Source organism: Amborella trichopoda, chromosome 2, assembly GCF_054954075.1.
Source record: "Amborella trichopoda isolate Santa Cruz 75 chromosome 2, AtrichopodaSantaCruz75HAP2 v2.0, whole genome shotgun sequence".
Classification (NCBI taxonomy): domain Eukaryota; kingdom Viridiplantae; phylum Streptophyta; class Magnoliopsida; order Amborellales; family Amborellaceae; genus Amborella; species Amborella trichopoda.
In genome coordinates, this window is record NC_142337.1 from 54406916 (window position 1) to 54420904 (window position 13989).

Here is a 13989-nt window from a genome sequence, read left to right on the forward strand (position 1 = left end):
TCATTTTCGGCATAGTTTTGAGGTGCACTTTGCTTCAATAGTATGTTGACACCTTATACAAACATCGCCCTTTAATTAAAATATTTTTCCAATTTTTTCACTTAAAAGTCATTAATGGTATTTTTGTATCTGTTTAATTTTTTTATATAACATATATATATATTTTAAGTTCTATTTTCTAAACAAGCTAAATAACCTGATAGAAATATCTAGGAAAATTTACAAAAGATATTGTTTTTCAGAATTCAAAAAATAGCACCATATATTTCATATTTCATATTTCATATTTCATATTTCATATTTCATATTTCATATTTCATATTAGGGTTATGTTAGAGTGCTCACACTATGAAGTAATTCATCATTGTACTCAACAATTTTAGACACTTCTATACCTTTGTTTTGTACATGGATCATTTTTTTTAATAAGGGTATTGTTGGTCATTAAGACAGTATGACATCATCTACATGGGGTGTGATGTCATCCATATAAAGCATTAAATGTTACTAGTGTGCTTCATGTGGGTGATGTCATACTCAAGTTGATGACGTCATACCCTCCTAATGACTGAATATACCTTTATTAAAAAAACATTTCATGTACAAAACAAAGGTACAAAAGTATCTAAATTGTTGGGTACAATAATAAATTACTCCATAGTGTGAGCACCTTAACATGGGGCAAGCTTTTTATGCTTTTCTTACAGCATAAAACTTATATATTTCCTCTTATCCAACCATCCATTCTGAATGGAGGGCTAAGATTGTCCCAATCACAATGTCACGTCTCTACACTATTTTATTTTTAATATTTTTTATAGACTATTTTGACACCAAATTTTGGACATCCAATCCTTTATTAAACTCTCACTAGCGAAAAATATAAAAAAAATATATTTTCAATAAAATAAAATGATTAAAATACCCTTGGAAATTTCAAGGGGTATTTTGGTCATTACATTTTATCAAAAAATTATTTTTTAATATTTTTTATAGGTGCGACCCAATGAGAATATGGCACGTGCCTAATTTTATATTCATACAATTTGTATATAAACAAATTAAAAATAAAATAATTTGAGACGTGGGAACTAAGATCAAACGGTGAGTGGCTCTCTTGATCAAAATTGGATGGCTGGATGATAGGGGAAGCATAGATCTTCAATGCTGTAGGGGAAGTATAGAAACCTTTCCCCCCTAATATAACCCTTCATATTATACACTCAAGTCTCATATCTATTAATTTTATAATTTTTGATGCCGGATTAAGCTCAAATTTATTATATCTATGTTTCTCATCATCACATCTTGTGCAAAATAATATAAAATAAATAAAATTATCAAAATACCCCTGAATGCTGTAGGGGTATTTCGGTCATTATTATTATTATTATTATTATTATTTATAGGAGTTCAATAGTGAGAAGTATGGACATACTACATTTGAGCGTAATAAAGTATATAGAAAAAGAGATAAAAAATATAGTTTATTCTCTCAAAATTAAGACTTAGAATAAAAAATATGAAATATATAAAAAAAATTTTAAATATAAAAAAAGAATATGGAATTTGTGGTCATAATAAAAAAAACAAGATTTAATCCCTTTCTATATTTTTCTTTTAGTTTTCTCTTCTGGCTTGCTTGTATGTCTTCTCTATAACACATTTTCTTTTCATTTTTTTATCAGGTCTAGGTCTAGGATAAAATTTAAGTTATAGATTTTTAAAGAGAAATGGATATGATTCCTTTTTTGTGGCTATCACTGGATGGAAATCACAAATTAAATAGATCTTTGTTCCTTATAAATATATAGATGTGCAACCTTCACATGCATAATGATTTCTTGACCAAATAGCAAATAAGTATGTTTTTTAGAAAGGAAACCAAACCTTTTTTTTTTTTTTTGGTAATTCAACATGGGAATACAAGCTCCCACTTATTTTTTAAATAATTAGTGGTTTTTTGAAGTGTTAGTGAGAATAAAAGCCACAACGGGCAACTGAGGTATGTGAACATGTTCAAGGCTTCCCCATAGAATCAAACTTCTAAAAAAGAAACACATGCATTATTAAGATGGACAGTCAAATCTAACCAACACAAAAAAGAAGGCAGACATCATTAAGGTTGAGCATTATAAAAAGAGAAATATTCGAGTTCAGCTACTACACCTAAGAACTTGCACAAAAACCATGGAGGCTAGGACATCTAGATGGAACATGAGAGCATTCACATTGGTAGTGCTTTTGTTTCATGGGGCCCCGTTACTTTTTTCCTCTTTTGGTTTAATAAGATGAGTTCGATTCACAACCTCAAGGCAACAATATAAGCCTTCAATTTGAGCTGGGGTCCACACCCTTTGTTTGGCCTTATTTTTTAACATGGTTTCCTTTTGTAGATATTCATACATTGTACCGCTTTCTTGTCATGTGTCCTACTCTGTGCTTGTAAATGACCTAAGATATTTCAAGTCTTAATCAAACTGAGTGGTTATAATGCAACGATTAGCATCATAATTGACGCTTGATTATCTCTCTCTCTCTTATGTATGTTGAAACAAAATAACTCAGGGTGAGGTTTCCCTTGTCAATTTTAAACAATTGAAGTAGGGAAAAGTTTATATATTACCAAGGCTCTAAACAATCAAATTCTAGCCTACCTCAAAAATTTCATTAGAAGATGTTGTTTTGATGTTTAAATATCCTCAAATTGATCATCTCGACATCAAGATGCATGGACATGAAAAACCAAAAAATAGATTTTAAGTTTTGAAAACAGTGTATTTTATAATGCATTTTTTGACCATCAATTTTCAAGATTTCATAGATCTCTCAATCTACACTATTTTTAAAGCTTTAAACTTTATAACTAAAGATGAAAATATATTTTAAGGCTATCAAAAAGATTTCCAGCATTGAAACCACATTTCTCGATACTATTTGAAGATAGGCTCTAATTTGAATGTTTAGAGCCTAGGCTCTATACAAACCCATTAAATTAAGGCATTCTAAATTTTGTCAAAAGATATAGTTTTGATGCCATAAATCTGTATGATGCCCTAAAAATCTATTTCTAGTGCTATTAATGACATTTAAAGCTAAAAAAAATAGTGTGAATCAAGCGGATCTATAAACATTAAAAAATCTTGAAAATATATAGCTTAAATAGTATATTACAAGATGTATTATTTTTAACTTTTTTCGAGAGATTTTTTATGTGAATCTTATTTCTAAAAGACGAGTGATACCTTATATAAAACTTTATCTTTTCTATTAACTAATATAACTACCTTTTTTGGAATGCGTACAGTATTCCTTTTTTTTCTTAATGCATTTCTAAGAAGATAAATCTAATCATAATAAATTTTTGTAGTAAATTTTTTAAAAGAATTTGATATTCATACTATAAGTGAACATACGAAAGAATTACATCGAACTTGTAAACTTTAAGACAGTTATTAAGAAGGAATAGATTCCTATATATAACGTATTTAAGTTGGGGCTTCTTCATCTTAATATCTAACAAAACGCCCCTCAAATCTGTCCTTAATAGATCGTTTAGTAGCATCTCCTTTCCTTTGTTCCAATAAATATGTACAATTTTATCTATTAGGAAAGGACAAGGTTTATATAAGGTTGCACCTTAAAATACAGAATTAAAGATGACACCTCAAAATCCATTGGAAAAGGATGTTTTAATGTTAAAAACCCTCTAATTAATCATCTCAACATCGACATGTATGAATATGAAAAAAAAAAAAAAAAATTTGAGTCCCACAAATAGTGCATCTCGCAACACATTATCTAGACTGTCTATTTTCAAGATTTTCATATGTTTATAGATCTACTTGATGTTAACCATTTTTAGAGTTTAAAATTTTATAATGAGATATGAAAATAGATTTTGAAATAATCCTAAGATTTTTTTATACTAAAATTACATGTTACTATAAAATTTGCAAGTGCGCCTTAATTGGATTGTTTAAGATTGCAACCTTATAGAAACCACACCCATTAGGAAATTTATGTGTCTTAGGATTAAACCAAGAATAACGCTATAAATGTTTTTAAAAATGATTAATATGTGATATTATTATCTGGTCAAAATTATCCAACCTTTGATCGAGCTCCTAGATATCTCCAAGTATATAGATGTGTATTATTCGTTTATCAACATTACTTTATGTTACTACCTCTCCAAATCATCGTTAGCATCATAATCGTTTTTTTCCAACGTTCTTCAGGAAGCCATGCAAAAAGGTGGCCAATGGTCCGGGCTGGGCCACGGGCTTTTGGGCCAGGTCTGGTATTCGATCCATTTTCGGGTCTCCCGCTGGGCAAGAGAAGCCTGTTTGTTTTCGGGCCCTAACCATAGCGGCCTGCTTGAAAGCCCGAAATTATAAGGCCCCTCTATAAACCGTAAAAATCCCCCTCTCTCAAAACCCAAAAGGACTTCTCTTTCTCAATCTAAAGTTTAAACTCTCTGCCCACCTGTTCGGGTCCAAGAGCCCAATATTACATGCCCCTCTCTAAACGGTTACAGCCCCCCTCTCTCTCTCTCTCTCTCTAAAAACCCAAAAGTCCCTTTTTTCTGTCCCTAAACCCTAACCCACCTAAGCCCCCCTTTCCTTCCCTTAACCAGCGTTTGCAAAATCGGCTGGCCCAACTCAAAACCGGTTGGTCAAAGTAGAACAGGGCACTAGCCAATCTAGTTTTGGCCGGCTTAGGTGGTCCTGCCGGATATTTTAAAAAAAAAAATCTCAAAAATATGGGATTTGTTTGTAACATGTGTTTGAATATTTTTTTATCATTTTGGTAAAGACTAGAAAGTGTTTTGGCAATTAAATACTTATTTTCACATTTTCCCATTTTTTTAGAAAATCTTAAAAATACCTTTGGGCACAAATCATCATCATCATAGCTTTTCCCAATTAACTGGGGTTGGCTACATGAATCGTCGCCCACCATTTTTCTCTATTAAAGGTCATACCTTCAGTAAGGCAATAAGCCCCCATATTTTTTCTAACTACTTCCAACCACGTCTTTTTAGGCCTACCCCTTGCCTTTTTAAATCCTTCTACTCGAATTAACTTGTACCTCCTAACAATTGTTGTATTAGGTCTGTGCCATATATGGCCGGCTCACTTAAGTCTACTTTATCTCATCTTGTCACCTATTGGGCCGCACCTAGATTTTTTTGAAAATGAACTCTATCCCTTATTGTCTTGTCACTCATCTATTTTAAATATCCTCATCTCCGTTATACTCATTCTATAGGTATATTGTTTTTTGTCTGCTCAACATTTTGCCTCATAGAGTAAAGCTGGTCTCACAGGTATCCTATAGAACTTGACCTTTAACTTCATTAGTATGCGGCGATCACATAAAATTCCAGTTGCACATCTCTGCTTTGCCCACCCAGCTCTAATTCTATGTGCGAGATTTTCTTCAATATCTCCATTTTCCAAAATTATTGACCCAAAATCCATGGGCACAAATCAAATTCTTTCACTACTTTTCAACTTCATTCGGATGTGTTTTGTTTAATTATGCTTTAAATATATTTTTCATATATTTTTTATATTTTTTGTATTTTTTAATTATTATTTTTACACGTTTTGAACCGTCTAGGGCCACGCCAGTTAGGCCAGTTGAACCGGCAGATTTACTGGTTATTCAAACCCAGCCCTGTTGAACACTGCTCTTAACACTTTTGAATCTAGGGTTCAAGAACCGCAAAAACAATGGAAACAATGGTTCTCTGTAAAACCCATGAGAATGTCTCTATATAAAAACCCAAAATCTCTGTCTCCCAGAAGAAAGGTGGTCGGGTTTTGGCTCTTTGGGTTGGCAACTTGGCGTATTTGGTTGGGGATAGAGACAGAAAGGTCGGGGTGTTATGGCATCGAGGATTTGAGGTGGGGTTGTAGGGAGATGAAGGGTCATACAGGTAGGGTGGGGATATCGAGATGGGTTCTCATCAAATTAAATGGGACCATATTCTATTTCTCCAAATTTTGAGAAGAAAGCTTTGAGCTTTCCAGCTGACGCATCGGATGATTTTGATGGAGTTTACTTTAGTTTTTGTTCTGCCTTGTTTTTTGATGGAGTTTACTTTTCCATATCTTCGACTTCTTATCTGATTTATTATTGGACTTGCCAGTTCTTGGCAATGGAGGATGGATTTTAGAGAGATGGTGGACTTTAACATAGAGATGTAGAGAGATGGGGATTTCTCCATATTGGTGGCTGTCTTCTTCTAGGGCTTGGCCATGGATAGTTCGAAGAGGAGAGTCAGAGCGAGAACAATGGGGAGTTTTGGGGAGAGATGAGAAGAATGTTAGAGAGAGAATGGGATTTTTAGAAACAAAGTATAAGATGAGAGAGTTAAGCAGGTTTAGGCATTGCCACCTATGAAACAAAATAGTAAGTGCAGCACTTTAGACACCTTATGCCTAAACTTGTCTTCCACTGAAAAAGATCCAGTTTGGACACCAGGTATCAGAACTAGGGTTATTTTCATCTAAAACTAGGGTAGGGTTATTTTGTGGTGAAAATTTTTAGAAGTACAGCCTTTGCACAATATATATAGGATTTGCGAGCCTTTCTTTGCTATAAAGCTCCCTTTCGTACCAGTAAGTATGTTTTCATGGAAAATCATTTCATGCGAGCTAGACCACATTTCTACAATGTGACCCAAGTATAAAGCATCTTTTTTAAAGATGGATGCAAATAGGTGGTCCATATAAAAACAATTGAAACTAACGGTCTCAATGTTTTCTTAATAGAATTATTATTTCTAATTTTCAAAATATATTTATTTTTTCATATTTATGATCACTGTTATAAATTAGAAAAATTAAGTAAAAAATCAATCTCAAAAATAGATTTCTAAGGACTCATAGAAATCGTGTCCTGTTTTCATACATGTATCTAATCACTGCTCACGTCATTACATGCTTCATATGATTTGGCAGCATGTTTGGCATAATTCTCGCATTATTTGATGTTGGTTTATCAACAGGAACACAAATAAATCAATACATACATGAAATTACCAAATAAGGGGTTAACGGAGCAAATATCTTACACTCAAAGAGTGACTCAAATCAAGTAAACCTAAGTTAATACACGAGCAAAAGAGAACACAACTTTCTATCACAAGATTCCCTAGTGCAGGTGCCTAACTAAAGTAATAACTCAAAAGTACTCTTGATCTATGAGTTATTTAAGGGAACAATAAAATAAAATAAAATAAAATACAATAAATAAATCTAACTTCTGCAAACTGCACGCATAAATACTCAGCTTCAAGTAAGTCTCAAGTAGCTTGTGCAGCTTGCCGACTCCTGCGTTGATGAACATCCCAGTTGTACACCCGAGCAATTGTGACCTGTTATCAGCAAGATGCGAACAATATTATGGCACCACATCGAATCAGTTCTATAATGCTTCAACCGAAATTTTAAAGCAAGAACGTGCCCATGATTCTCATGAAGACAAATATAACAATGCCTACATGAATGGATATGCTTCACATCTAGCAAACAACAACAAAAAGCAACAAGATAAATGGTGGGTAGGGGATGTCAGTTGTGATTTTTGTTTCCCAATTCAATTAAGGACAACCCAGATTTATAGGGCACTCACCCAGTAAGAATATCAGAACTATACAGACAAAATCTTGATAAATTCTAATTCTTTTTTTGGTGGTTTAACCAATTTATTATAATTGGAGAAGTAATCTAACAGTAGAAAGTGGTTTGTTTGGTCTAAACTTTTCTGCATTAGGAATTGCACTGTTTCAGAACATCTTGGGAAAAATAAAACAAGGAATTCTTTCCCTACAAATTTCATAGGGCCAGTTTGGATGTACTCGTTATCATTAATAATTCACTATTTCAATAAAATTAATTTTGATAATAAATTATTTGTTATCTGGCAGTGTCCATCATAAAGTTATCTTAAGATAAACATGTAGGCACTTCTATATATAAGTTTACTTTTTTGGAACACTTTTTTTACTTCATTCAAAATAATTCATTGAAAGTACATGTTTTTAGAAAAAAAAATTGCTAAAAATAACTGGAAATCACTAAAAAAATTAAATAATTAAATGATATTATCCACAATAAAAGGCACATATTAAGATAAGCACTAAACAACTAACAAAAAGATATTACAGAGTATATTATTTTTAGATAAGACAGTATAGTCCAAATAAAACTGTTATCCAAACACAAGAAACTTGTCCCAAAAATATTAGATGACCCACTTGAGTATGTTTTCATAAACCAGTGCATTGCACTTCTCTGATAATATGCATTTCCAACATAGTTTATGGAGGCGAGTAATCAGATCACAAAATACCCATGAACCTTATGACTCCCATGATAGCGCTACAACTTGCAGCACACAAGGCTATAGCTCAGCTCTCAGATGTAACATAAAGGAAAAATAGTTCTGCTTTGATTTCTAATACTCCCTCTCAAAACATAACTAGACTCAACACACTCCCCCCTAGCACGTAGCTTCCTAAGGACTGAAGAAACATGAGCTCATCATCATAGTTGCACAGGTAACCCACGAGAAATAAGGATTCATCACCATATAGTTGAACATAGCATGCCACCAAGGAGGCCAGCTTGTTGCCACTTTGCCCTGTGTCCAACATCATTACTGTATACCAGCCATTGAAAACTTGCTGAGGCGGTTTGGAATTGCCTAAGCAGATTGGGATGGGGGTCTCCACTCCAAACACCGGAAGTCACCCCTGGAGCATTGGAGCTGGCATATTTACTGTGTTCAACCAGTCAGTGCCTGTATAAGAGTACTCTAGAGATTCCCAACTCTAGGAACTCGGCCGAGTCCAAAAGTTTCCCCCTCATTGGCCGGGTTTTGTCAGCCTGAATATCTGAACCCTATTTCTTTGATTTCGGGCTCATTAGGGGGAGGGTGCGTCAGCGCCAAAGGTTTACCTCAAGGCACGTTGCCAATAAGGTGGGTCATGCTCCTAGCTGATTAGGAGTACAAGTTTTATGGATAGGGAACACACATTGAGGGGTGAATATCCCAAGGTAGGCTTCCTCTGCCCACTCAATCCACTGATTCCATGCTGCTTTCCTAGGCTTGAAGTGAACCTATCTTCCACGCCAATTGTTGATCTCAAGGCACATTGCCAATATGGTGGGTCACGGTCCTAGCTGATTAAGAGTACAGGTTTTATGGAAAGGGAACACACATTGAGGGGTGAATATCACAAGGTAGGCTTCCTCTGCCCACTCAACTTACTGATTGCATGCTGCTTTCTAGGCTTGAAGTGAACCTATCTTACATTTCTAAGCCTTCGTCAGAGTAAGATGAACATCAAGAAAGCTACAACCAAACAATAAGGGAAAGCGTAATGAAGGCAATAATGAAGTTGTTGCACAATGTTATCCCTTTCAACACAGCCAACAACAGGCATTATGCACCCATGATCTCAATCATTGCTAATGCAAGGCCTAGAGTCAAAAAGACAAGGGCCCCACCAATATGAGCTTAGTGGGCCATGCTTCAATGCAGAGGTGATTGAGGTAGGTCAGTTCATTGATGACTATATGCAGACATGGAAGAAAACATGGGTCACAATCATGCCTTATGGTTGGAGTGAAGGGGATAACTTTTCATAATTTTTCGGTGCATTCCTCATGTGGGATAGTGCACCATAGCAGTGTAGATGCCACAGGAGCAATGAAAGTTGTGAAGCTATTGTGGAAATTGTTTGATGGTGGTGACGCAAGTTGGTGAGGAATATGTAGTTGAGTTTATAATTGATAAAATGAAAAACTACATAATGCAAAGAAGGAACTCATGAAATTGAGGAATAATTTGACGTAGACCCCTTTCTCTCAAAAAAAACTTGATGAGAAACACCTATGCAACCCATTGCATTGAAATTGAGCTAAAGGTTTCAAAAAACGGTCTGCCCGGCTCCTAGGCGCCCAAGAGACCTCAGGCCGCACGCCTAGGCCTAGGTGCCCCATTCTGGGTGGCTTTACCTGGGCAGGCGCCTAGGGCCGTGGACCTTTCATTAATTTTTAAAGATGCCCAAAATGGCAAAGGGGATAATTTTGACCCCAAAAAGGCTTAAATAGAAAATGGGGGTTATTTTCGACCCCCCAAAATTAAAGTACACTTCCATAAGCCCTATAGCTAAGTATAGTTCCATAAACCCTAAATCTCTTACCTTTACTTATTTCTGAGAATCAAAAGTATTTTTTGTGGTTTGAAGAAACATTCTAAACTTTTCTTTTCTCATTAGAATTATTTTTAGGGTACCATTGGCATGTTATTATGGAACATGGAGTGTTGGAGACTATTACTAATACATAGACTAAACTTTTTTAAACAAATTTGTGATTTGAATTTTGAAATTTTGAACAGGTTTATTCTTAACATGCGATATGTTTGTATTGAAAAAGTATGTTACAATACATTCAAATGCAACAAATTATGGAATTGACACAAATATATGCATATATGTGCGTTTGGACAACAACAACACCACACACCCATGTGCAAGTGCAAACGCATACATGCACATGCACACTCACACTCACACGCACACGTGCACATGCACATGCACACGCACATACATACACACACATACACAAAAAGTCTTAAAAACGCCTATAGGCGAATTGCTATAGTGTTTTGCCCCTGTCATGAACATGCTATGTCCGTGACGGTTTCGCCTAAAAACCACCACGGACCTATGGGAGCCATGGTGGTTCTCGTACAATTTTTGTGTGAAAAAAATCCTGCCTCTTTAATCCACGCTGTCTGAAAAAATTGGGCAGCGCCAGGCCCATGAGCGAAAATACTGTTCATTTTCGCCCATAGGCATTCTGTCGTCTCTTCCATATATATATATATATATATATATATATATATATATATATATATATATATATATATATATATATATATATATATATATATATATATATAATTTGTACTACAGGGTGCCTAAGGTTCTGGGTGCCAGGCCGGCCGCCTAACGCTTTTTTAAACCTTGGAAGACATTGACGAGCACAAGAGCAAGAAACAAGCTGTAGACAAGGGGAAGATTATCCTGAAGTTTACATACACAACCACTCAGCTTTGATGAGGCAGTACACAAATGGGAGGGAGATTGTTAGGTCTCGCATCACATGCTTTTTCTACCTCATTCTTGCCTATGCAATCCATTTTGAGGCTGTGATCAAGACCCAAGAAGAAAAGTAAAAATTTAAAAGTTTAGATGGCCCTCCCAAACATTGAGAAAGGGGTTGTTTTTTTTTTTTTGATGTTGTACATTGAGAAAGGGTTATGAACAATAACAAAGTAAAACAGAAAGAAATCACTACATAACCCAATACAACCCCCACCACACACACAGACCCACCCCCCCCCCCCCCCCCCCCCGGCGGGGCTGCCCCAAGGAAATGGAAACCAAAACCAAGTGAGAATCATATCAGATGCAGAAAGCATGACAAATATTCCCCCCTAACTGTTAGAACAGCATACAACACAGGCACGCACACACAAACATCACATACACAAGTATGCCAGTGCCCATGTGTGTGCATTGAAATGCACAGGCATGGTGTGATATGTTTGTCATTGTGCACTGGCAAACTCAGATCAATGGAAGGTTTAGCCCCAAAAAAAATACAAAAATGTAAAAAATTTAAAAGACGAAGAAGAAAGCATACCTGTGTTATTGTTACTTGATCTCTCAAAAACTGCAAATCTTCAATGAGGACTTCTAAACTGGCTTTAGCATTTTCCAAGTTTTTCTTCAAGAGGGCATTAGCCTGCAAAATCAAATCCAAACATGCACAGCAGTTTATGGTCATTCTAGATTTAGAAAGCTCAATGTATAAGAGAACAGGAACATATGCAAAAGATTCATGTTGAAAGCATGAAACACCAACCTCGTCACAAGAATACTCTAGCATTACATTTGCCCCCAACCATAAGCACACAGAGTCTGTCTCGTCAATACAAGCTCGTGAATATATGCCCTCAGAAACTTCAAAATCGGTTATTAGTGCCTGTTCCAATATTATAACGCCAGTGGTTACTAACAAATTTAATATTTTGAAAGCTGCAGCATACTTGAAAGAAAAAGATAGAACCTAACAAATCCAGTCATCAAACTCCCACATAAGATGCATATGCTTTCTTAGAACTCAAGGTAAGTCCATGAAAGCACAGACCTTGGTACAAGTAACAGATCCCAGCACTGATAGAGTGACGATTGAATATGGGTCATAAATAAGGCCAAAGCATTGATAGGAGCTGTTTTATTTCGAATCTCATCTCATCGCATGGAACTTGCACCCAAATCTTTCATTACTCCAACACGTAGCTTATGTGGAATTTATGGCTTATTCGAAAATTTCTCACCACCCGATTTAACATCAAGAGATGTTTGATAAGAAAATTTTGTATTTATTCCCAAATGCAATTGGGCTCCCAAATTGAATTTTTTACATCACTACTCCAAGTCATTTTGCAAAATATTCAGTTTGGCTCTCTCACTATCTCTCCCCACAACCACCACAATTACCGACTGCAACCACCACCACAACTCCACCACCATCACCGCCTAGCCACCACCATTACATCACCCACTCAGCCACCATCACCAACACTGTTGTTGGGTTTTTGTGGCCATTTAAAAGCCTTACGAGAGCATATAATGAATTTTATGATAGTGGAACAATAAACTCTAGTGGGCGTATGGCCCAAGAGGGGCCGAAGTCGGCAATTCTGATGCCAAGACTCAAACTAGGCTTGACGAGCCGTGTTGAGTTATAAAACCTTATGATACTTGGGCATATAGCATAACCGAGACGGGTTACCCCTTGATGCAGTCAGAGAGATGCCCAGGATAATTAGCCAACGGACTTTGTGACTCTTGTGTGTGATTGATAGGCCTGAAGGAGCAAAGGCCAAATCCTCATCATGACCATCACACAACATGTATATATGATAGTTGTATTGAAAAGTGAATACCATTGAAGGTGTCGCATGTACATGTGCAAGAGATAGCCCCCATGCACCAATTGCGACATGTGTGCGCCGGTCTGTGTGACTTGGGCTTGTCCCTAGGGAAAATCTGTAGTCTATAGACTAGGATTGTGTTTTTTCATTACCTATTGGCTGGCTTTGGTAGTCAAATATTGAACCCTTGTGATAGACTGTGGGTCATGGGAACTATTGGGCTAGTTTGAGAAAGCGAGTGTAGAACATAGTCACTAATAGAGATGGACATAGTCACTAACGAAGTTGGATCCGATTCCCATCAAATTAATTTAGAAATAATTAATTTTGTTATAAATTATTTTTTAGAATATTAAAATAATTTTTATAAGTTTCTAGATATTATTCTTTTATCAAAATTGAATTTAAATAAGCTTAAACTGGATTTTACGGTATTTAAATATTTAGAGAAGAAAATAAATTATTTATTCTTTTATCAAAATTGAATTTAAATAAGCTAGAACTGGACTTTATGGTATTTAAATATTCAGAGAAGAAAATAAATTATTTATTCTTTTCTAAAAATCATTTTAATAATACTAAAATAATTAATTTGTATGGGGGCCCATTGTACACTATGGGCCCCCCATTCTAGCCCACAATTGATGGGGTGTGGGGCCCACTATGTCCTCATAATTGGGACACCCCACTCCTTTCACTCTTCTATTTTATGTTGGCTTGTATCATAAGCTATGCATTGATTAGAAATGAGCAATGTTAAAAAATGTGGATTGGGGAGTTTTTCTCACCCTCAAAGCCACGATTTTTGTTTTGGGGGTTTAGAATACCTCCCAAAACACTTTTTCCCCCTCTTAGGGGGGAAAAATGACATTTTTTTTACCCTCATTGAGGGTTTTTTCGCCCTTCTGCAAACTGTCACTGGGCGGCGCCTAGGCGGGCGCCCAGAGATAAGCTGCA

The 13989-nt window shown here is 35.6% G+C and overlaps 1 protein-coding gene across 1 annotated transcript in view; it reads right to left on the bottom strand.

Moving 5' to 3' along the window:
- Positions 1-7030: 7030 nt before the first annotated feature.
- PFD3 (prefoldin 3) overlaps positions 7031-13989 on the bottom strand; it is a 31186-nt gene continuing 24227 nt past the window's right edge. Inside the window, exons 4-6 of the mRNA XM_020665397.2 lie at positions 11958-12077; positions 11736-11837; positions 7031-7390 (exon numbers count right to left, since the gene is read on the bottom strand). Of these exons, the coding sequence (XP_020521056.1) occupies positions 7319-7390; positions 11736-11837; positions 11958-12077 (294 nt within the window). The 3' untranslated portion in view covers positions 7031-7318. The remainder of the gene's footprint in view (positions 7391-11735; positions 11838-11957; positions 12078-13989) is intronic.